Source organism: Eretmochelys imbricata, chromosome 7 (genome assembly GCF_965152235.1).
Source record: "Eretmochelys imbricata isolate rEreImb1 chromosome 7, rEreImb1.hap1, whole genome shotgun sequence".
Taxonomy (NCBI): Eukaryota; Metazoa; Chordata; order Testudines; family Cheloniidae; genus Eretmochelys; species Eretmochelys imbricata.
This window is the reverse complement of record NC_135578.1, coordinates 22,672,889-22,696,413: the sequence shown is the minus strand read 5'-3', so window position 1 is coordinate 22,696,413 and position 23,525 is coordinate 22,672,889. Positions and strand designations below refer to the sequence as shown.

The window sequence follows — 23,525 nt, the reverse complement described above, 5'->3', positions numbered from 1 at the left end:
GTGTTTAGTTCCAGTGTCTCACTTGAATTCTGATTTGGATAACTGAATTCTGTCTCTGTAAATTTCACCTGCAGCTTCAGTCAGATACATTATATACACTACATATAATAGTGTATCTAGTGTGGCTGTTGTTCTGTCCACCCCAGAAATGCCTGCATTTTGGTGGTGGGTGAAGTAAATACTGTAGGAAGCTGCTAAAATACTTACCACCCTTCATCCAGTCTAAAAGTATGATGCAGGGGGTATCACTACAAGGAAAACATCTCTCTAGCTTTGTGAGAACATCATAAACTCCTCTCTTGCAGACCCCAGGTTTTGCAGGTAGAATAGATAAGGATTGCTTTTGGAATTTTCAAATCTGTATAGATTTGGCATTTTCTCAGTAGGCAGTTACCCCCTAAATGCTGTAGCACTGACCATCCCAACATTTTGTGTTCTTAGAGCCAGTAATTCATGCATTCAGTGAGCTGCACATATTCCATTCCTGATCTGAGGTCTTAACTGTTCTTAAGTGTTGTTTTTTATCTTATTTAAAAAAAAAAAATGCCTGTTTGGGTCACCTGTAGGGGTAAGTTTTGTTTCAGATGCAGTTACTGCTTGCTGTATCGCTTTTTTGCCTTGTGGGAGCTCAGCCATCCTCCTTTTCTGATTCAGAGAGCTCCTTCCAGCAACAAGGTTCTGACTCATTCCTGTTTGGCTTCCAAAGGCCATTTTACTGCTAACTTTAGACTCATCTTTGCTTGTCAACCTTAGTAGTTTGGCATCTTTGGATGAAATGGTGTGTGGTGTTTGCAGGCATGAGATCAACTTCTGTTAACTTCAATATCTCCTGGCAAGGAAAAGAACAGGCTGTAATTTTCCTTTCCGCTTCAAAACTGGCAGAGTTCCTCCCAAGTCAATATCCTACATTCATCACTAGTAAAGAATCTATGTCCAAATATACATTTGAATTGCCTGTGAAAAAGTCTTTTCTATTATAACACACAACTTGCCATCTGCCATGCAAAATGCCAGTAGAGATGAATAGTTACCTAATTTGCAGGCTCAATGGGATGGGGCCATGTCATCCTCCTTTTTGTGCAGTTTTGAGAGTACTGGCATTCAACAGATAACATAAGTATCCATACTTGTAAAGATTATATCGGTCAGTCATTGAAGTTATCCATACTTGTAAAGATTATATCGGTCAGTCATTGAAGTTACTTGGACTTTGTCTAGCAAAACAGCCTGAGATATAAATTGAAACCTTCTAGGGGCACTCATCAGTGAAATGGAGAATGACTGCTTGTTTAGTGAGGTTAAGAAAACAAGTTAGAGTACGGGAAGTAGTATGATATACAGTATTTGGCTGAGTACATTATGGTAGTCCAGAACTGTCAGTTCTGGTCCCAGTTTTGTCCCTTCTGGTTTGAGTTTTATATTTCTAAAAGCTCATGTTTCAGGGCTTCAGCTGGTCATCTGGAGGAGTCAGAAAGGGTCATTTCCCTTCTCCCCTCTCTCCCCTGCCCTCTGGCAATGTACTCTGGGTTTTCTTGGTCTCCTTTGTCTGAAGCATCAGATATGGCCATGGCTGGTGATGGGTTGCTGGATGGCGTGGGTCAGGGCTCTGAGGTGGCACCAAGCTTTCTGTGTCTCACATGCTGAGTTGGCTGATTCTTGCTCACATGCTCAGGGTCTAACTGATCACCATATGTGGAGTCAGGAAGGAATTTCCCCCCAGGCCAGACTGGCAGTGACCTGGGAGGTTTTTCGTATGGCATATGGGTCACTTGCTGGAATTATCTGTATATCTCTGTCAGTTGCCTGCAATTGCAGGGGCCTTGGGCATTGGTGCACCCTCAGTCTCTTCTGTTCTCTGCCTGTGGCACACAGTAGTTTAGTATGCTGTGGGCTGTAATACTCTGGTCTCATTTCAGTTGTTGGGCTTAGTATGTGGGTGCTGGGTGATGGTGTTGGACTGTGATATACAGGGGATCAGACTAAATTATAATTTCTGGCCTTGAACTCAGACTTCGTGACTTTGGGCAAGTCAGTTAAACTTAAGCAGTGAGGTTCATCATTTGTGAAATAGGGAGACTACCTGCCTCAAAGAGGTATTTGTGAAGTTTAATGTTGTTAAAGCTCTTTAGTACAGGGGCTATGTATTATTATTGGGTATTAAAAATTGCAGTGTAGATGCTTAGGCTGGAGCCCAGGCTCCAAGATCCTTCCCTCTTGTTGGGTTTCAAGCCAGGCTCCAGTCCGAGCCTGAATGTCTACACTGCTATTTTTACCTCTGCAGTGTGAGCCTCCTAGCCCAAGGCAGTTGACCTGGATTCTAAGGCTCTCTATTGCTAGTCTCTTTTTTTTGCTGTGGAGACATTCCCTAAGTCCAAAACTCCTTTTGTCTTAGCTGGAGGTTTGTGATTAACTTATCCTTAGATATGTTAATTGAGGGGTGAGTTCACAGTTATCAAGAGGTCTGTAATTCATACAGTCATGAGTACCTCTGGCAGTATGTCTGCACTGCAGTTAAAAACCCACGGCTGACCCATGCCAGCTGACTTGAGCTGTGGGACTGTTTAATTGCAGTGTAGATGTCCGGGCTCTATCTGTAGCCTGGGCTGTAGGACCCTAGGAGGTGGGAGGTCCCAGAGCTTCAGCTATAGCCTGATCCAGAAAGTCTACACTGCAATTAAACAGACACGTGAGCCCGAGTCAGCTGGCATAGGCCTTCAGTGGGTGTCCGATTGCAGTGTAGACATACCCTGAGTTTAATAGTACAAGGTAGCAGAAGGAAAGCTGTCTTTGGGAGGCCTATAACTCAGAAATCCGTTTGTTTCTTTCACCAATAAAAGATATTACCTCACCCACCTTGTCTCTTTAATCTCCTGGGACTAACATGTCTACAACAACACTGCAAACAGCAGATTTTAGAGAGGCGCTTACAAGAGTCAAGTTTAAACCATATAAAATTGTGGGCATGGAAACTCCTCTAGCTGTTTTTCTGTACTGATGCATGTGCAATATAAGAAGTGTACATTTTCTTCAAGTTGGATTCCCGAAACATTTAGTGGGTACCGTAGGCGCCGACTCCATGGGTGCTCCAAAGCTGAAGTGCCCATGGGGGAAAAATGGTGGCTGCAGAGCACCCACCGGCAGCCAGCTCCCGTCCCCCCAGCACCTCCCATCCGCTGGCGGCCCCGTGGATCAGCCTCTCCCCCTCCCTCCAACACCTCCTTCCTGCTGCAGATCAGCTGTTCCGCAGTGGGCAGGAGGTGCTGAGGTGAGGGGGTGAGAAGAGGCGGGGTGGGAGCGGGGGCTTGGGGGAAGAGGTGGAGTGGGGGTGGGGCCTGGGACAGAGCTGCGGGTGGGGGTCGAGTACTCCACGACACGTTAAAAGTTGGTGCCGCTGGTGGGTACCATACACTAACTTGGGTAAAACGTGACAGGTTGAGACCTTTTTGACCTGCATCACATCAATAGTTTGATCTCTAGCTCTGTGCAAAATACCAGAAAACAAAACCTCACCTACAGTTTTTTGGTTTTTTTTTAAGTGGCTATTTATGGGGTCTTATATGTCTGGAACCCTTGTGTCAAGGTTCCTCCCCCACTCTGAACTCTAGGGTACAGATGTGGGGACCTGCATGAAAAACCTCCTAAGCTTATCTTTATCAGCTTAGGTCAAAACTTCCCCAAGGTACAAAGTATTCCACCCGTGGTCCTTGGAATGGCCGCTACCACCACCAAACTAATACTGGTTACTGGGGAAGAGCTGTTTGGACGCGTCTTTCCCCCCAGAATACTTCCCAAAACCTTGCACCCCACTTCCTGGACAAGGTTTGGTAAAAAAGCCTCACCAATTTGCCTAGGTGACTACAGACCCAGACCCTTGGATCTTAAGAACAATGAACAATCCTCCCAACACTTGCACCCCCCCTTTCCTGGGAAATGTTGGATAAAAAGCCTCACCAATTTGCATAGGTGACCACAGACCCAAACCCTTGGATCTGAGAACAATGAAAAAGCATTCAGTTTTTTACAAGAAGACTTTTAATAGAAAATAGAAGTAAATAGAAATAAAGAAATCCCCCCTGTAAAATCAGGATGGTAGATATCTTACAGGGTAATTAGATTCAAAAACATAGAGAACTCCTCTAGGCAAAACCTTAAGTTACAAAAAAGATACACAGACAGAAATAGTTATTCTATTCAGCACAATTCTTTTCTCAGCCATTTAAAGAAATCATAATCTAACACATACCTAGCTAGATTACTTACTAAAAGTTCTAAGACTCCATTCCTGGTCTATCCCTGGCCAAGCACAGCATACAGACAGACCCAGACCCTTTGTTTCTCTCCCTCCTCCCAGCTTTTGAAAGTATCTTGTCCCCTCATTGGTCATTTTGGTCAGGTGCCAGCGAGGTTACCTTTAGCTTCTTAACCCTTTACAGGTGAGAGGAGCTTTCCCCTGGCCAGGAGGGATTTCAAAGGGGTTTACCCTTCCCTTTATATTTATGACACGCCCCCCAAATCTCAGCTAGGGTGAAACACTGGCTGGGATTTCTTCCTGGAGCTCTAGGAAAAACAGAGTTAATAAGACACATGCATCTCTAAATATACTACCAAGTACATAAAGACTAACAATATTTTCCACATCTCAAGGACGATTTTAACCAGTTGACTCTGGGAAACTTTCACGGGAGAGTGCATCAGCCACTTTGTTAGAAGCTCCTGAGATGTGTTGGATGTCGAAATCAAAATCTTGGAGAGCTAAACTCCACCGAAGAAGTTTTTTGTTAGTTTCCTTGACGGTGTGAAGCCACTTCAGTGCAGCATGGTCGGTTTGCAGGTGGAAACGCCGTCCCCAAACATATGGGCGTAGCTTTTCCAGAGCGTAGACAATGGCATAACATTCTTTTTCAGTGACTGACCAGTTGCTTTCCCTCTCAGACAGTTTTTTGCTGAGAAACACTACAGGGTGGAATTCTTGATCAGATCCTTTCTGCATTAAAACTGCTCCCACACCACGCTCGGATGCATCTGTGGTTACTAGGAACGGTTTGTCAAAGTCTGGGACCCTTAGTACAGGGTCAGACATGAGTGTCGCTTTAAGCTTGTTAAAGGCCTTCTGACACTTTCCGGTCCACTGAACAGCATTTGGCTGTTTCTTTTTGGTTAGGTCTGTCAGTGGGGCAGCGATTTGGCTGTAGTGCGGTACAAATCGTCTGTAATAACCGGCCAAGCCTAAGAAGGATTGAACCTGTTTCTTTGACTTTGGGACAGGCCACTTTTGGATAGCATCCACTTTGGCCTGTAGGGGGCTGATAGTTCCTTGACCCACCTGGTGTCCAAGGTAAGTCACTCTGTTTAGGCCTATTTGACACTTCTTAGCCTTAACAGTTAGTCCTGCCTCCCTTATGCGCTCAAGGACTTTTTGTAGATGTTCCAGGTGGTCTGCCCAGGAATCCGAAAATATGGCCACATCGTCAAGGTAGGCGACTGCATATTCTCCTAATCCCGCTAGGAGACCATCTACAAGTCTTTGGAAAGTGGCGGGTGCATTTCGCAGCCCGAAAGGGAGTACATTAAATTCATACAGCCCGAGATGTGTGATGAAGGCTGACCTTTCCTTGGCAGATTCATCTAGCAGTACCTGCCAGTACCCCTTTGTTAAGTCCAAGGTAGAGATGAACTGGGCCCGTCCCAGTTTCTCTAACAGTTCATCTGTGCGTGGCATTGGATAGTTGTCTGGGCGAGTTACAGCATTTAGCTTACGGTAGTCCACGCAAAAACGTATTTCCCCATCTGGTTTGGGAACTAGAACCACTGGAGATGCCCATGCACTTTCAGAGGGGCGGATTACACCCATCTGTAACATATCCTGGATCTCCCGTTCTATAGCAGTTTTAGCTTGAGGAGACACCCGGTAAGGTTGGACCCTAATTGGGTGAGCATTACCTGTGTCAATGGAGTGGTATGCCCGTTCAGTCAGTCCTGGGGTGGCTGAGAACGTTGGCGCGTAGCTAGTGCACAGCTCCTGGATCTGCTGTCGCTGCATACGCCCAAGGGTCATGGAGAGGTTCACCTCTTCCACACCACCAGCACGTTTCCCTTCGTAGTAGACACCTTCAGGCCACTCAGCATCATCTTCTCCCTGGGCTGTAAACTGACAAACCTTTAATTCTCTGGAATAAAAGGGCTTTAGAGAATTAATATGGTACACCTTAGGCTTTCGGTTGGAGGTGGGGAATGCTATGAGATAATTAACAGCTCCCAGGCGCTCCTGGACCATGAATGGCCCTTCCCACGATGCTTCGATTTTATGGGCCTGGAGCGCCCTTAAGACCATGACCTGGTCTCCTACTTTGAAGGAACGCTCTCTGGCATGTTTATCATACCAGGCTTTTTGCTCTTTTTGAGCATCCTGTAAGTTTTCTTTAGCAAGGGCTAAAGAGGTTCGGAGGGTGTTTTGTAGGTTGGTTACAAAGTCCAGAATGTTAGTTCCTGGAGAAGGTGTAAATCCCTCCCATTGCTGCTTCACCAACTGCAATGGCCCCTTAACCTCACGGCCATATGCAAGTTCAAATGGGGAAAACCCTAAACTGGGATGTGGTACAGCTCTGTAGGCAAAGAGCAACTGCTGCAACACTAGGTCCCAATCATTGGAGTGCTCATTTACGAATTTACGTATCATGGCCCCCAAAGTTCCATTAAACTTCTCCACCATGCCATTTGTTTGATGGTGGTAAGGAGTGGCAACCAAGTGATTTACCCCATGAGCTTCCCAAAGGTTTTTCATAGTTCCTGCCAGGAAATTAGTCCCTGCATCTGTGAGGATGTCGGAGGGCCAACCTACCCTGGCAAAAATGTCTGCTAGTGCCTGGCATACACTTTTAGCCCTGGTGTTGCTTAGAGCTACTGCTTCCGGCCATCGGGTGGCAAAATCCATGAAAGTCAGTATGTACTGCTTTCCTCTGGCTGTCTTTTTCGGAAAAGGACCCAGAATATCCACAGCTACTCGCTGAAATGGAACTTCAATGATGGGGAGTGGTTGTAGAGGGGCTTTGACCTGGTCTTGGGGTTTTCCCACTCTTTGGCACACCTCACAAGACTGGACATAGGTAGAAACATCCTTGCCCATTCCCTCCCAGTGGAATGACCCCCCCAAACGGTCTTTGGTCCTGTTCACCCCAACATGGCCACTAGAGTGATCGTGGGCTAAGCTCAAGAGCTTGGCCCGGTATTTAGTTGGAACTACCAACTGTCTCTGAGGATGCCAGTCTTCCTGGTGTCCACCAGAAAGAGTTTCCTTGTATAAAAGTCCTCTTTCTACAACAAACCTGGATCGATTAGAAGAGCTGAGAGGCGGTGGGTTGCTCCGTGCCGCCGTCCAAGCTCTCTGGAGGCTTTCATCTGCTTCCTGTTCGGTCTGGAACTGTTCCCTTGATGCTGGGGACATCAGTTCCTCATTGGATTGTGGACCTAGGCTTGGTCCCTCTGGAAGCGATATAGGGGATGGAGCTGTTTCTGTTGACTGTGAACCGCTCTCCGCTGGTGCACTATGTTGGGATTCAGGCTCCGGCTGAGCCTCTTGTGTAGGGTTATCGGCTGCTGCCAGTTCAGGTTCGGTGGGGCCCTCTGGTGTTGAGGTTGCAAGTACTGGATTCAGTGCTGGCACGGGGTCTGGTGTTGGTTGTTCGGCTGGTTCCGGTTCTGGGACTGGTTCCGTCTGGGTCTCTGGGACTGGATCCACTACTGCTGTTGCAGACATTGTCTGGGGTCCGGGTCCATCACCTCTGACTGGGTCCTGATAGAAGTTTCCGGAACAGAGCTAGGCCTCACGGCTTGTTTAGCCTGGCTGCGGGTGACCATTCCCACCCTCTTGGCCTGCTTCACATGATTGGCCAAGTCTTCCCCCAACAGCATGGGGATGGGATAATCATCATAGACTGCAAAAGTCCACATTCCTGACCAGCCCTTGTACTGGACAGGCAACTTGGCTGTAGGCAAATTGAAAGAGTTGGACTTGAAGGGTTGAATCGTCACTTGGATCTCTGGGTTGATTAAATTGGGGTCCACTAAGGAAGCATGGATAGCTGACACTTGTGCTCCGGTGTCCCTCCACGCGGTGACCTTCTTCCCGCCCACACTCACAGTTTCCCTCCGCTCCAAGGGTATCTGGGAGGTATCTGGGCCTGTGGACCTCTGGTGTGATTCCGGTGTAATGAACTGTAATTTGTTGGGGTTCTTGGGGCAGTTGGCCTTTACATGCCCCAGCTCGTTACATTTAAAACATCGTCCAGCTGACGGGTCACTGGGGCGAGGAGGGTTGCTGGAGAACGGGGTGGCAGGACGATAAGGGGTCTGGAGGGTTCTTTGGGAGGTAGGTGGGGCCTTGGGCGGCCCCCGGTAATAGGGTGTGGTCTGGGGTGGTCCCTTCTGGTCTCCGCTCCAACTGCGACCAGTTTTCTTCTTCTCTGCCACCTCCATCCATCTGGCTCCAATCTCTCCTGCCTCGATTACAGTTTTGGGTTTCCCATCTAGGATGTATCTTTCTATTTCCTCAGGAACACCCTCTAAGAATTGTTCCATTTGCATTAGGAAGGGCAAATTTACTGGAGATTCAACACTTGCTCCTGATATCCAGGCATCCCAATGTTTCACAATGTGGTAGGCATGTCGGGTAAATGACATGTCTGGTTTCCACCTTAGGGCTCTGAACCTCCGACGAGACTGCTCGGGTGTTATCCCCATTCTGACTCTCGCCTTGGATTTAAACAGTTCATACTTGTTCATGTGTTCTTTAGGCATTTCAGCTGCCACCTCAGCTAAGGGTCCACTGAGCTGAGGCCTCAGCTCTACCATGTATTGGTCAGTAGAGATGTTGTACCCAAGGCAGGCCCTTTCGAAGTTTTCTAGGAAGGCCTCAGTATCATCGCCTGCCTTGTAGGTGGGGAACTTTCTGGGATGGGAAGTGGTACTTGGAGAAGGATTACTAGGGTTTGTTGGGATATTCTGCTGAGCCTTTATCTTCTCCATCTCCTCCACATACTTCCTCTCTTTTTCCTTCTCCTCCAGTTCTTTGTCCCTCGCTTCCATAGCTCTCCTGTGAGCAGCCGCTTGGTGTTGTTCTGCTTCTCTCGCTGCCTCCCTTTCTTGTTCCTTCTTCAGCTGCATGAGTTCTATCTGTCTTTCATGTTCCCTTTGTCTTTCCTCAGCCTGAAATTTGGCTAATTCCAGCTGTAGTCGAGCTGAGGATTTGGTCATTCTAACCTCTCTGTTTTTAACTAACTTTACACCCGAGGTTTAGAAATAAACAAACAAAACTTGGCTGTAAAATTTTGCTGTGCTGGAATAGAATACCTATTCTCTGATAGTGATTGTCAGCCTACAGAAAAAGACAATTCCCTTGTCTCTGCTCTGGGCCCAACTTAAAGCAAAAAAATTCCAACTACTTGGAAACCTGCTTATCCAGCCCAAAGAAAAAGCAAATGGGTAGAACACACACCCCCTATTTACTTTTAGGAAGAAAAGAAAAAAAAAAAACCTCTGGGTTGGAAGACTGTGAATTTCCCTGCAGGAGTTAAGTACCCTGCCTCCAGGCAAAGAAAACCTGCAATTCACAAAGATAATCCCCTTTTGTCTCTGCTTGGCCACAGTTTCAGCTTTCAGTTTCAGCTGCTTTCCAAAGGAAAAAAAAAATTCCTTTTTAAAATCTGTATTTCTAGTTCAAAAAATCTCAACTGGATCTCAAAATGATTTCAGGTTAATCCCACCACTATGCCACCATGTCAAGGTTCCTCCCCCACTCTGAACTCTAGGGTACAGATGTGGGGACCTGCATGAAAAACCTCCTAAGCTTATCTTTATCAGCTTAGGTCAAAACTTCCCCAAGGTACAAAGTATTCCACCCGTGGTCCTTGGAATGGCCGCTACCACCACCAAACTAATACTGGTTACTGGGGAAGAGCTGTTTGGACGCATCTTTCCCCCCAGAATACTTCCCAAAACCTTGCACCCCACTTCCTGGACAAGGTTTGGTAAAAAAGCCTCACCAATTTGCCTAGGCGACTACAGACCCAGACCCTTGGATCTTAAGAACAATGAACAATCCTCCCAACACTTGCACCCCCCCTTTCCTGGGAAATGTTGGATAAAAAGCCTCACCAATTTGCATAGGTGACCACAGACCCAAACCCTTGGATCTGAGAACAATGAAAAAGCATTCAGTTTTTTACAAGAAGACTTTTAATAGAAAATAGAAGTAAATAGAAATAAAGAAATCCCCCCTGTAAAATCAGGATGGTAGATATCTTACAGGGTAATTAGATTCAAAAACATAGAGAACTCCTCTAGGCAAAACCTTAAGTTACAAAAAAGATACACAGACAGAAATAGTTATTCTATTCAGCACAATTCTTTTCTCAGCCATTTAAAGAAATCATAATCTAACACATACCTAGCTAGATTACTTACTAAAAGTTCTAAGACTCCATTCCTGGTCTATCCCTGGCCAAGCACAGCATACAGACAGACCCAGACCCTTTGTTTCTCTCCCTCCTCCCAGCTTTTGAAAGTATCTTGTCCCCTCATTGGTCATTTTGGTCAGGTGCCAGCGAGGTTACCTTTAGCTTCTTAACCCTTTACAGGTGAGAGGAGCTTTCCCCTGGCCAGGAGGGATTTCAAAGGGGTTTACCCTTCCCTTTATATTTATGACACCTTGGCTCAGATAACTCCAAATTTTGGTCACTAACGCTATCCTGCACCCTCCTGAGGCACACTAAATTTCAAAGAAACCAACTATGGGTGTTCTTTTTAGAGAACTTGGAAAGGTCCACCTTTAAACAGGTGGCACAATGCAACCTTAACAATAGTGGCACTCCCGTGCCACTAGAATATTGCAGTCGCTTCACCCACCACTGAAATGCAGCTATCTCTGGGGTGGAATGCAGCAGCTGTTCAGTTGCAGTGCTGCACAGCTGTTTATGCTGACAGGAAGTAAAGCAGCATATTGTATCCAATGGAAACAGCAGAGGCAACTCCAGGATGCAGAATTTAGTTATCTGAGCTGGAATTTAACTAGAACACCGAGGTTAATGGTGCTATCCTTATGAGAAGTCCCAGGGGTGGTTCCTCTCTATTTTGGTCCACATTGTCCTCTTACTTGACATAGCATAGTACTGTCATAGCAGATTGGGCTTTAGTTCTGCCCAGCATGGTAACTAATCCACAGCAGTGTCCAATCCCGAAGCTTTGGAGGAAGGTGAAACCAGATCTGTTGAACAGTGTTCTTGAATACTTGAGGAAGGGCAGGAGTGTTTTCTTCCTGACCACAGAGGTTATGCTCCTGAAACATACGATTTAGGTACCTCATCTTAGTATTTGTAATAGAATATTATTGGATCATGGAAGTCAGAGATGGAAAAGATCTCTTAGATCATCCACTCAATATTCCTGCTAAATCAGCCACCAAATGACTATCCCCTTTTTAATTCTAGCTATATTATTGAACTGCCATGCTGGGGCAGGGAATTCCAAAGCAAGTAGCGAGGTCATGGCTGTCAGTGATAAGGATGCGATAATCAGAAAAGAAGAAACCTTTCTTTGTCCTGTTCGATGTATTCCTCCAGAGTTATTTTCCTAACATGTTAAAGAGAAGCTGTCTGTGACAGCCAAATACTATCAAAGGGAGAATGCAGTTTTCCAGCTCAGCTAGCCACTTACAGGTTTTTGTATATGTGCAATATCATACCACAACATACCACAGTAACTGACCATTGCACCAACATGCTCGCTCTAAAATACCCACAGCATGTCTTGTGATGCAAAAACATCCCACTGTGTGATTCCCAGCTGCTGTAGACATACTAGCACTTGCTCCCTTCAAGATAGCCCCCTAAAAGTAGAAGTGTAGCCAAGGTAGCACAGGCAGCAGTGAGGAGTGGCATGGACTAGCTGTGCCAGGCACGTGTCCGCAGAGTTCAGGCTGCTTTGTACTTAGCACAGCTAGCCTGTGCTGCTGCTCGCCACTGCCATGCTACCTCAGTTACGTGACTGTTTTTAGAACACCAGCTCAGTAGCGCAAGTATGTCTGCGCAAGCTAGGCATCACAGCCCTATCTCAGAGTGTAGACGTATCCTTTATCACAAGTCACTAGTTTATGTCAATCCTGACTTGCGACACCCCGAGCTATCTATGCCCTGGGCTGTCATACAGCTCTGTCAGGGCACCTCATTTCTGACCTGCCACACCACCTGATATCTCAGCCCTGGGCTTTTCCTGAGTAAATGCATGAAAATGTCTAGGTTTAGATTCCACCCCATCTCCCCCACAAACTCATTTGTAACTGCCGTATACAGTTCAGTCTGAATACAGTTCACCAGAGTGTAAAAGAGCAACCTTCCGTGGCATCTTTTGACTACATCTGGGACCTCTGTAATAATCAACTAGTTTGCCTGGTGTATAGTAACCACCAGGAAATTGCTCTCCTGCACTGGCCTATGGGGCTGCTATGTCCTAAAATGATAGTGGTAGATATTTACTTCGCTGGTGTATTTTTAGTTTCAGGACAAAATAGTGGCGAATACTGGTAGGGTTTAGGGATTTTTTTTTGAGGCGGTTGGGCAAATAAACTGACTTCCAGAGTTGGGAACTCTGTCCCAGAAGGGTGGAGAACAGGGCCTGAACCAAAATCCTTCATCTGAAAGTTCATGAACTTGAGGAAAGTTAGGAACCAACTCTGTGGTGGAAAGACAGAGGTTTATGTGGGCAGGGACTGGACTCGTCTCCCTTCTCTGACTGACTAGGAGGAATGAGCATGGTTTCCATTAATCTTTAGAACAGAATATCCTCCTGCCATTCTCTGTTACTGCAGCATTTACAGCCCTGTTTTCTCAGTGCAGCTAACCCCAGGGATAAGTTTAAGATTAAATGGCACTTACCTCTACCAAAGTTTTGTGTAACAACCACCCTTGAGCTACCCCATGGTGGACTCTTCTTTTAGTTAAACCTTCTGTTACCATGCAGATACTTAGGCTTTGTCTACACTGGAACTTCGCTGGCAAAACTTTGGTCGTTCAAAAAAAACACCACCCCCCCAAGCGACAAAAGTTTTACAAACAAAAAGCGCTGGTGTGAACAGCGCTTTGTTGGCAGGACAAAGCTGCTGCCGGTCGTTGGGGGTGGAATTTTTTTTATCAGCAGAAGAGCTCTCTCTTGCCAACAAACAGCAGTTACACTGCGCGCCTTTTAGCGGCACGTCTGTAAAAGTTGCGTAGTGTAGAGATAGCCTTATTGTCTTCCTCCCAGATGCAGAAGGCTCTCCTCCCCTCCACCTCCCAATCCTGAGTCCATGATCTTCCTCCTAAAGGAGACTGCCTGCCACTAGCAATCAGCGGGGTACTTCCCTGTGGCCTGTTGCTCTGCCTTGTTCCTGCATCTGCCCCTGGGGCCTAGATCCCAAGGGTCTTGCCTTAATCTATCCCTGTAATAGCTGGCTGTCTCAGTGTGTATGTGTTGGGGAGGGGGAAGTGTTACTGTCTGATTAATTGACAAACATTCTGACAAACACTTTTTTACTAGCCCAGAATTTATGGTGGAAATTCTTTAGGAATCTTGCTTTAACCTCTCGGGTACTCTGCACTTCTTCATTGGGTTTATATTCACACAGAGGTGAATTTGCCAAGACAGATGAATACAGCTGTTGGCTGGAGTAGCAGTTACCTGCCACTGCTGAACAGCCAAGAGAGGGTTAAAGAGAAAACCTCTTCTGAGCCACTAGATTGGTCCTGACTAAGATGAATGTCTAATTCACTCCCAGCGTCCTTACTGCTGCCAGTAATAAAAAGCTTGTTTCACATATTCACCCCACTGCAGACGTTTCTCTTAAATTAAATATCAGGAGGACATATAATAGCACGATTCCATGCCAAGCCAATATTATCAGATTGATGTCAGCAGTGATAATAGAAGAAGGATAAGTTGATGAGATTTCATTTATTAAATAAAGGGAATACACGGAAAGAGATAGGAACTGGTAACTCTCAGTGTGTCGAAATGCAGCAAGATCTCTCTGGCTCCATGCTTACCTCAAGGGATAGCAGAGAGAAAAATGCCCTTTGTTTCATTTAAGAAAACCTCTCCCTTCTTTTCCAGACAAAGACCTGATTTAGCTTACTCAGTGGGAGGGGGAGAGGAGGATCTGAAATCCTGGATTTCATGTGTACACAGCCTTCCTTCCCATTGGACAGCAGAGAAGCAAAGGTTTGTTTTCCCCCAGTTTGATGAGAGAGGCAAAACTAATGAGTTATTTTATTTCTAGTCTCAGCTATTCCTCTTTCCACCTGTTGATTTACACCTTGCCCGATATGCAGACGGGGGCATAGATTATGGATTTAGACTTTCATATTGATATGCTTCATTTTTCTTCCTGGGGCATTGTTCAAGCCCCTAACCTTGCAACCCTGCCTCCTGTCCTTTCTCTCAGCCCCTGTAGATGAGTCCCATCTGACTGTTTCAGTAACACTGGTGGGAATTATAACTCAATGTATTAAACAAGGTCTAAGAGCCTAGCCTTCTCTGGAGCCAGCATAGTCTTTTTTAAAAGAATACATTTATTTTTCCTTTTAAAAAACAGAGCCTTGAACCTTTCTAAAGAGAGCCCCAGGTTTGTCACTGCACCAGACCCCTTTTTGCTGAGCACCCTGTCTTACCAACAGCAGCCCAGTGGGGAGGCTAGAATGCTACCTTCCTCAGAGAAGTCTGAGCCTACTGGCTGTAGCTAACCACGGGGGCGGGGTGGGAGGGAAGGTACTTCAGAGGCCAAAATGGGATATCACTCTCAGGATATTATAAAGGTGTCTGAAGTATAACATTCTGTTGGATTCCACTAGGCTCCTCAGGCGTGGCTCCTTCTCGGGGGGGTTCAGAAACACCCGTGAGCAGGGACAGATGAAGGCATAGGCACAACGGGTGCTTGTGGCCATAGCTCTCAGTCATGTGGTGATGTCACAATCACAGGTTCCAGGTTTAAAAACAACAATTAAAAACGTGATCCAAGAGGAAGCAGCACAGTGATGTCTGCCTGAGCCTGCGCTAGCCTCGAACAGAGGGATGAGTAGCAGCCACTGGAACTAGGAAAGAAACTGCTTAGGCTTTCGTTCGCCACCAGAGCAGTCCAGGCACCCTCTTCTTTCAGGGAGCACGGCAGGCACGGGCTTAGGGTCCCACTGGGCTCTCCAGGATAGCGTCCCCTTTGATGGGGTTTGCACGGACCCCTGGGCTAGGCTCTTCCCCTCTAATTTCTTAGCTCCACAGGTCAGACTGAGGGCTGGTGGGAGAAATGGTGGAACCTCCTAGATGCTACCTGTTTATAGCACCAAAATCAGCTTTCACTTGCAGTAGATCATACAGATCTGTGATCTTCCTGCTCCATCCGTGACATGCTTTGAGCAGTAGTGGGATAGTTAACAGACCTGGCATCTAAATAGTTATTGGGCACCTCATAGATGGCACAGTCCACCCCTTTCAGAGCTATTGTTTTAGGCTGTTTACAAACTCAGGCAGACTTTACTGCATTGGTTACATTCCTTCAATTTTTTAAGGTTTTCTTTACAACTACGAGACTCCTTTTTTGAGTGAAAGCAAAGGCCTTGTCTAAATACAAGTTCTACTGATTTACCTAAGTAAGGTTGCGAAACAGATTTAGTTAAATCAGTGCAAATTCACTTGTGCAGGCACTCTTAGATCAATTTAAGACTGTCTTAACTCAGTAATCAGCTGAACTGCCTTTGTGTTTTATTCCTCTAGTTTATTGATCTAAACCTGTTTAGTTAAATTGGTGCAACTTGTGTGTAGATGAGATCTCGGCTTTCATTTTGAAAAAAATATTTATTGTAGCAGGGATAAGGTATTTGTGATAACTCTGGCTAACTGAAATTCAGTTGCTGTGTAAACTCTCTGCTCTTTGGGGTGTTCTGTGAAGCAGCGGCAGATAACACTGGTAATGCAGCTTCCCCCAGGCAATCTCTGTCACTTTACAAGGGTTGATCTCTCACCTCTTGCAGGGGAGAGGCAGTGGTAGGCACCTCACCAGCTGCTTTTGGTTTTGTTTTTAACCCTGTGCAGTGCTGCCTGCGCCCCCGGCACAGTCTGGGCAAGAGGGTGCCATGAGCTCTCAAGTGTGTCCTACCTTGTCATTGATCTTAGTCTGTGAAGGCAGGCACCATAGCAGGGGAGGAACCAGCAAATAAGGGCTTAATGGCCCTCCATTCTGAGACTGGCAAAGTGAAACCCAAACACTCTCTAAAATGTATCCATCCATCTGAGAAGCTTGTATCACACTGTTAAATTCAGGTGAATATAGATGAATGATTTCATAACATATTGTATCTTTCTTCCCCCTTCCCTCCTGTTGGATACAGTTACAAAATACACTTTAGGGTTTTTTTTAACATGCTGAGTTAAAAACCTAATTTAAAAAGTCTTAACTTTCCCAATGAATTGAGGGATTAGGTGGTATTTCCTGACCTAGCCCTGTTTGGTATTGTTTCGAAGGACTCACTGAGTTGATTAGAATGATATTAAAATTGCAGTGACAGAGCAAAATGCCAACCTTATGAGTTTCTGAAGTTCCCTGCAAGTTTTTGTCCATTTCAAACTTTTGGAAGGCTTTTAAAAGATTTTTTTTGTTTAATATGACACATAAAATAATGAACATACTCCAGGGATCCTACATAGGTATTACCTTCTTTTTAAAGACCATACCATTTCGGGGGGAGGGAGGGTCTAAATTATTTGACTGTGTCTAATCCGAGCACAGCAATGTTGCTGTTACTTTTCATGCTGTGGCTGGTGTGTGGGGCATGTTGTTCCTGATAAATGCTAGAGCTTTGCCCTTGAGACTTGGTGGCGTGATCAAGGCTGAAGGTGTACTTCTTGAACAGTGTCCTAGTACAATTTTCTCAGAGAAGTATCCAGATATAACAGAGTATTTTGCCCTCATCATGCCCCCCCCATGCATCCCCAAACTAAAAAATGTGAGGGCTGGAAGTTCATGTCTGAGCTTCCTTCCCTGCATCCTCACTACAGTCACAAAGGATCGAAGAAGCACAGGATTTTTAGTTTTTTTTGCCCAGTAGAAAGAAACATGACTCAAATAATAGCTTGAATATGCAGCAGGTGCAACATCCAGAAACTCCCTCTCGGTGCCTCTGTGACTGTGCACTGAAGTCATATGGATGCATTGACGACACTGTTTTTGTTGCTTGGGAAATGAATGTGATGTCATAGCACAGGATTACAACTTGCCTGTAGGATCAAGTGCTGTGGAAAGAATAGCTGGGTTCAATGTTCAGAGACAGACCTACAAATGTAGCAGTGCAGGAAAAGTGGGGATTTAAGGTGTAGTAGATTACATCTGAGAATTTCTTCCTGTGTGCACTCCCTCCTTAACATGTGCACACAACTTCTAAAGTGTGGTGCAAATCCTGCAGTTTGTGTATGCCTGTCTGTGTAGATGATGGCACTTTGCTTAGTACCTAAGTACCATCATTGCTGGTGTGTTCACCTCTGCCTTCTCCATCATTTGTAACGTTGCTGCTTGTGTGTTGTATGTACACGCATATCTTACAGTATATGAGGAAGATCACACGTTATCCCTGGGTAGCTGTAAATGTCACCTATAGATGAATATTAAATGGACTACTTCAAAAAATAAAAAAACAGATTTAGTCACACTCTTACTCCCTACTTTTTCTGGCCACTAGAATGGTCCTCATGACCCCAAGCCTGCTCTTTTTTTTGAAGTGCTTAAATAGCTGTGACTTAAATTGGAGATTGTGAGGTGGTTTATTCAACAACTTATATAGATGCTCTTCCGACACCTCCCGCAAGTCTACATGACAATCCTGGGGTATGATTGCGGCCTTAGTAGATATATCTGAGCTAGCTTTAATCTACCTAGCTAGTGTGCTGAAGCAGTGAAGCCATGGCAGCATGGACTGCAATGCAGACTGTACAAGCCTGTCCAGAACCCTGGGTAGTTACATGTGGGACTAGCCCACGCTGAAGACTGTGCTGCCACAGCTTTATTGCTCTAGCTAGATTAAAGCTAGCTCGTTCATGTCTACTTGAACTGCAGTCACATACCCAAACCTGCTCTGTTCTGACATACTTGAATAGCTGTGACATAAATTGGAGAATGAGGTGGCTTATTCAACAAGTCATGGTTGCTCCTCTGACTCTTAGGGTAGACCTCTGGTGGTTTTGGAGAGTCTTGTGGTTCAGCACGGATTCCTGGGATTTACCTCCAGCTCTGCCAAAGATTTTTTGTGTGATTTGGGCAAATCATGTAATTTCTCTCTCTTTCCTCACTTACTGAATAGGGTTAACCCTTCCTAACCTCATGGGAGATTGAGGCTTGTATTTGCTAAGTGCTTTGAACTCCTCAACCGAAAGGCACTGTGAATGGTAGGACTCCTTTGGTGGTTGCTATTCCTCCTGGATGACTTATTTTATGAAGATTTTTCTCGTATGCAGGGGTTTGCATACGTATGGAAACTGGTAGAGTTGAAGTAAGTAGGTGAACATTACCCTTGTCACAGATCCTCCTGTTCTCGTTTTCCCTACAGGCGGAGGAACACTGAGCCTATATGCGGAGGGCTGCAGTCTGAGATTCTGAAGTGCTACCAAGAAAACAAGCATGAAGTACTCAAGTGCTCAGAGCTGGCCAAGGAGTATCAGCGCTGTGTTAGATCAGCACAGAAGGTAACAGTTACTTCCCCACTGCATCCTGCTGGCTTTGCTTCTCTCTCTGTGTGGTGTTTTCCTTGTGAGGAGGTTTCCCTCAGATTGCTGTGGCCCTGATGGCAAGGTCAGAATGTTCACAGGCCTCAGTCTCTCCCCAGGACCTCCGCACAGGCTGCTGGACCCCCCAATTGCAGCAGGTGCTGATGCTCTTTGTTAGCATCTTGAGACAGTATTGCCAACCACTGTTGGGTTTCTGCTAAGCTTCTCATGAATCTTGTCATTTTCTCCAAATCTCAACTTTTCCTGTGGACCATGCGAGCTGCATCCTTCTCGTTTAAGATGGCAAAGCAGTATTTCCAACACCAGTAATATTTTTGAATGACCAGAGCACTAAGTGCTCTCTGTCTCCTAGTATTGCACCCCAAATTGGGGGGCTTGCCTCCTATTGTTCCTGCTCGCCATTAGTTTCCCTAGATTGGCAAATTAGACCAAGATGTTTCCTTTAAGGTATTATGGGTATCCCAAAATTGCTGGCCCAGCATAGGAAACCTGCACCCCTTATGATCTGATTTTCAGAGGTGTGGAGCGCATACAGCTACCATTAACATCCATCCATTTTGGCTGCTCAGCACCTTGGAAGAATTAGGCCATTAGTATTTGAACAAAAGAAAGGGAATGGAAAAGATGCACAATTCACAGATCACTTCCACTGGAAATTTACTCTTTCCAGGGCTTTCAACTGGCAAAAATAGTCTTTGAGATGGTGGTGAGTATAAGATGTGGGATTTCTAGTGTGTAAGGAAAGAGGAAAGTGTCCTTCCAGGTACAGGGCCATCTGCTCTGACTGAGCAATTTCTTGAAGGGTGTCGGGGTTTAAGGTGGGGTGGACTTCAGGGAAAAAGCGGAGCTTTGTAGGGAATATGAGACTGAGATACTTCTCCTGGGATCACCTGTGTGAAAGGGAGAGTCTGAGACTGTTGTGAAGGGAGCTTCTGTCCTTTGCATTAGCATTGTGAGGGGAAGCTGTTCGCCTGATTTAAGTATAACGTGAAGCAAGCTGCCAGCCGGCTCCCAGAAGAAGCCCCGACAGAAGGAGATGGGAAAATTGTCAGGATATATTAGACCAAATGTTGTTGCAAGTCCTAGTGGAATTTTTTTCTTTCCTGTTTATAAAGTAGGTCTTTGTATGTCTGCAAATCAGCAAGGTTAAAGCTGCCAGAGAAAGGGTTTTTCTCTGATATCTTTAAAGTCACCAGCTCCCAAAACATGTGGTTTCTTTTTCTTCCTCAGCTCTAAAGTAAAACAGGGACTGTGCTGCTGCTGCTCAATCTCTGCCCCCTGTTGCTGTGTGCAGAGCAGAGCACATCTCTTGCCAGTCTCTGCTAGGCAATGCTTCCTCCTTGCCCTCTGTAAATCAGGCTTGTAGCCTTTTCAGCAGAGTATATCTTTAGCAAATGCACTTACCAATACATCTTTATTGCACCCAGTGCAGATGGAATGTGATTACCAAAGAAGACAGATTGCATTAAACTTCAGCATATTCACAAGCTGCAGCTCCAACTCGCCTGAGAAAGAAGCTGGGAAGCTGCCAGTCCTGAGCCCCAGCCTGACATTATTAAAGAGTAAATTGGAGGCTGAATGACTGGTAACAGCAGAGGGCAGTGAAAGATCCTGTTAGCTTGGAGGTTGTGAGCTTTTTTTAAGTTGTGTGTTTTCTTTATAAACCAAATACCTGGGCAATTTTAGTTCCCAGAGAATTCTGTGTACAGTGAACCTTGCTCGAAAGTTTCCCTTGGTGTTGTGGAAATCTGCTGGAAAGAGGTGCTGGCAGGGTATTGAAGCACATGTTACATTCATGTGCTGCAGGTGATGGCAAGGTGGAGGGAAATCTCTATGTACTGGGAGGGAAGAGAGGCTACTGCCAGGGTAACTGTGAGCTCTGAGGTTATCATTTGTGGTGAATTCTCCGTCAGTGGACCTTTTTAAACCGAGATTGGATGTTTTTCCAGAGGATATGCTCTAGTTCAAACAGGAATTAATTCAGGGAAGTCCTGTTGCCTGTGTTATACAAGAGGTCAAACAAGATAATCACTACGGTGCCTTCTGGTTTTATAATCTATGAATTAAAAGGTTCTGAAAACACTGGATCAAATGGAGCCCTGGTGTAAACTCTTACAGCTTCAGTGAGTTCTCTGGCTTACCCCAGGTTTAACTCTGGCCATGGTGGTTAACCCCACTGGTGTATGGCATCCTCTGAACCCCAAGATGTGTGCATTGCCTCGGTCACAGGCTGCTGGCTATTTTTCATGAAAGGCTATTACAAGATTAATTTAAAAAAAAAAAAAAAGACTTTTCTTAAATTTACCTCTTATACTGAATGCCCCGCTGCCTCAAGCTCTCCTGCACGTTTGTAGATTCACCTCGGAGAAGGGTGGGGAAGAGGGAAGACAACTTCGTGATGGTTTTAAGCTGAGCTTGATTTCTAGACGGTGGGGTGTTGGCCTCCCACTAACCACTGTATATGGGTGACTTTAGTTCATTTGCATACAAATGCTTTTCCTTCTCCAAAGATCTTGTAATGCTCATCATGTTACTTAATTAATCCTGTAGTGCTCTGAGAGCTCCCCCTGGTGGTGGCAGAAAGGTGCCCAGGACGTAGTTTAAATCCACATTTCTCAAATGTGGCCACAATGACCACAGCCTCCTGGGCAGTGACGGGTGGGGGGGAGCAGCGCCTGTCCCCCAGGGCCACAAGAAGGGGTTGGGCCTTCCCCCTCCTCTGGAGCCACAAACGCTGGAGGCAGCCAGTGAATTCCCCACCTTCCCAGGGGTGGTGAGGCTTGGGCTTCGGGCATCAACCCTGGAGCGGTGGGTGGCAGGTTCCAGTCATGGGACTTTGCGCTCTGGCCCTGGACCCCAGCCACGCAGTGGTGGGTGCTGGCTCTGGGCTCACACTCCCCTCCCCTTCATTGTCCCTGGCCCCTCTACAGCCTCCTCCGGCCTCAGGCTCGTACCGTGAGGTGGCGGGTTCTGACCTGGGCTCACGTCCACCCCCTATTATCCATGGCGCCCATTGTCCCTCTACCCACTTCCCCATCCAGGGCTTAATTTGTGCCCTGGCTTGCCAGGGCTGAGTAAGTCTGCTGTGAAAATTGATATTTGTACGGTTGTTAATATCACTTATCACAGCCTCCTAACTAGCTAATAATTCTGCTATGAAAAGTGATATTAGCAAACATACAGATATTACTTTTCGCAGCAGCAGAATTACTAGCTAGCAAGTCTTTTTTTTTAAAAAAAAAGCAACCAAAACTACAAAAACAAAAGACAAGAATGTGCAAAGCACCTTATTTGTGTTTCTATTCTGTTTAGATCCAGTAAAGAATAGAGAACTGTACATTATTTTTATTATTGAGTCTGCAAAAAACAAAACCTTCCATAAATAAATTGAAATGATTGGACATGTATATGTGCATATTTATTTGTTTTTCCTAAAGTTAATTAAGTATTTTAAGAAAAATTGTCATAGCGGCCAACAGCAAGAGTGGTGGCTGCGCTGTGAGGCCACCAAAAAATTTATTGTGAAGAACCCCTGGTATAAACTAGACACAGGATGAGAGGACTCTGAACTATGATAGAAGTGAAAATTGCAGCTCTCAATAGATGGCTACTGTTCCTCCACCTCTTCTAGAGCCAGTATTGGTCAGAGCCTGTCCTTTGAAAAATCTCCTATTCTCTCTGAAAATCTCCCTGAGCCAGAAGTGTTGCATGTGCCCTGAGTTCCCCAACCCCATTAACAAATAGATAAAACAATTCTCTTCTTTCTTGTCTTTTTTCCTTGTTTAATTCTACCCCCTTTAGTTTGAAAATATATTTGATGCATTTCCTTCCCTTCCTGGTTCCTTGGCCTACCTCGGCTAATTCTCTTGCACTAGCCTTTTGCTGGTGTTCCAGTGAGTTCTGAAAGAGTGACCAGGATGACACTGGACTTCTGCAAACCTGCTGTTTTATTAAGGAACAAAGGGGAGAGGGCAGCTGTCTGGCTGCAGGCCAAGAGCTGGGACTTCTAATGAGGCAGCAGAATGATGGAGAGGAGAATGAGAGAGCAATAGAGGCTCCAGGACTGAGAGTTTGGCATTGTTGGCTGAGCTGGCAGGGTCAGTGACCAATCTCAGCAGCATACTCGGCAATGCAAGGGGTGCTTGGTACAAAGCCAACTCTGGAAAAGAGCATCCCCAAAGAGGCATTGTGGACGAGGGGAAAGGGGGAATGCTGTTCACCTGATGAAAATCATGAGACAAGGGAAGAAGAGGCCCCTTGGCTCCTGGACTCTATCTCTGTGCCATAAAGAGAGTGCTACCTGTGCCAGGCCGTGGAAAACCCTTTGCGTCCTCTTAAGATGGTGGCTGTTTTTACTCTTGTGGGCTTGATGGGGCAGAGGCTGATGGGCAGGGATGAAGTGAAGGTGTGTGCAGAGGAAATGTAAGGGAAATCCCCTCTTCACTGGCTTTGACCCAAAGAATATTCTTCACTTATTTACTTCCTCTTAAGCAGTTCATGCAAGTGAATGTAGCCGCACAGGAGCTAGCAAACAGAGCTGTAAACAGGGGAGTTTGTATTGTGGTGCTTGTTTGGGGGGGGTGTTTTGCTGTGGGTGGTGGTGGTTTGGTGTGGTTTGTGTTTCCTAGATTAACAGGATTTAGGTGGGAAAGCTATGACAGATACAGAGGCAGCAGTGGGAGTGACTCATGTAGTGGAAGACACAATGAAGATGACTGGATGTGGAAGCTGCGGTA

The 23,525-nt window shown here is 45.8% G+C and overlaps 1 protein-coding gene across 7 annotated transcripts in view; it reads left to right on the top strand.

The window, feature by feature from the left end:
• CHCHD6 (coiled-coil-helix-coiled-coil-helix domain containing 6) overlaps nt 1–23,525 on the top strand; it is a 210,216-nt gene that overhangs the window by 111,822 nt on the left and 74,869 nt on the right. For 4 of the 7 annotated variants that reach the window (XM_077822430.1, XM_077822429.1, XM_077822433.1 and 1 more), the window contains exons 7-8: nt 14,137–14,244; nt 18,612–18,747. In XM_077822430.1, the coding sequence (XP_077678556.1) occupies nt 14,137–14,244; nt 18,612–18,747 (244 nt within the window). Of the gene's footprint in view, nt 1–14,136; nt 14,245–18,611; nt 18,748–20,216; nt 22,129–23,525 lie in introns of those variants that run through there. The other 3 variants (XM_077822428.1, XM_077822432.1, XM_077822431.1) reach the window with 3 other exon arrangements.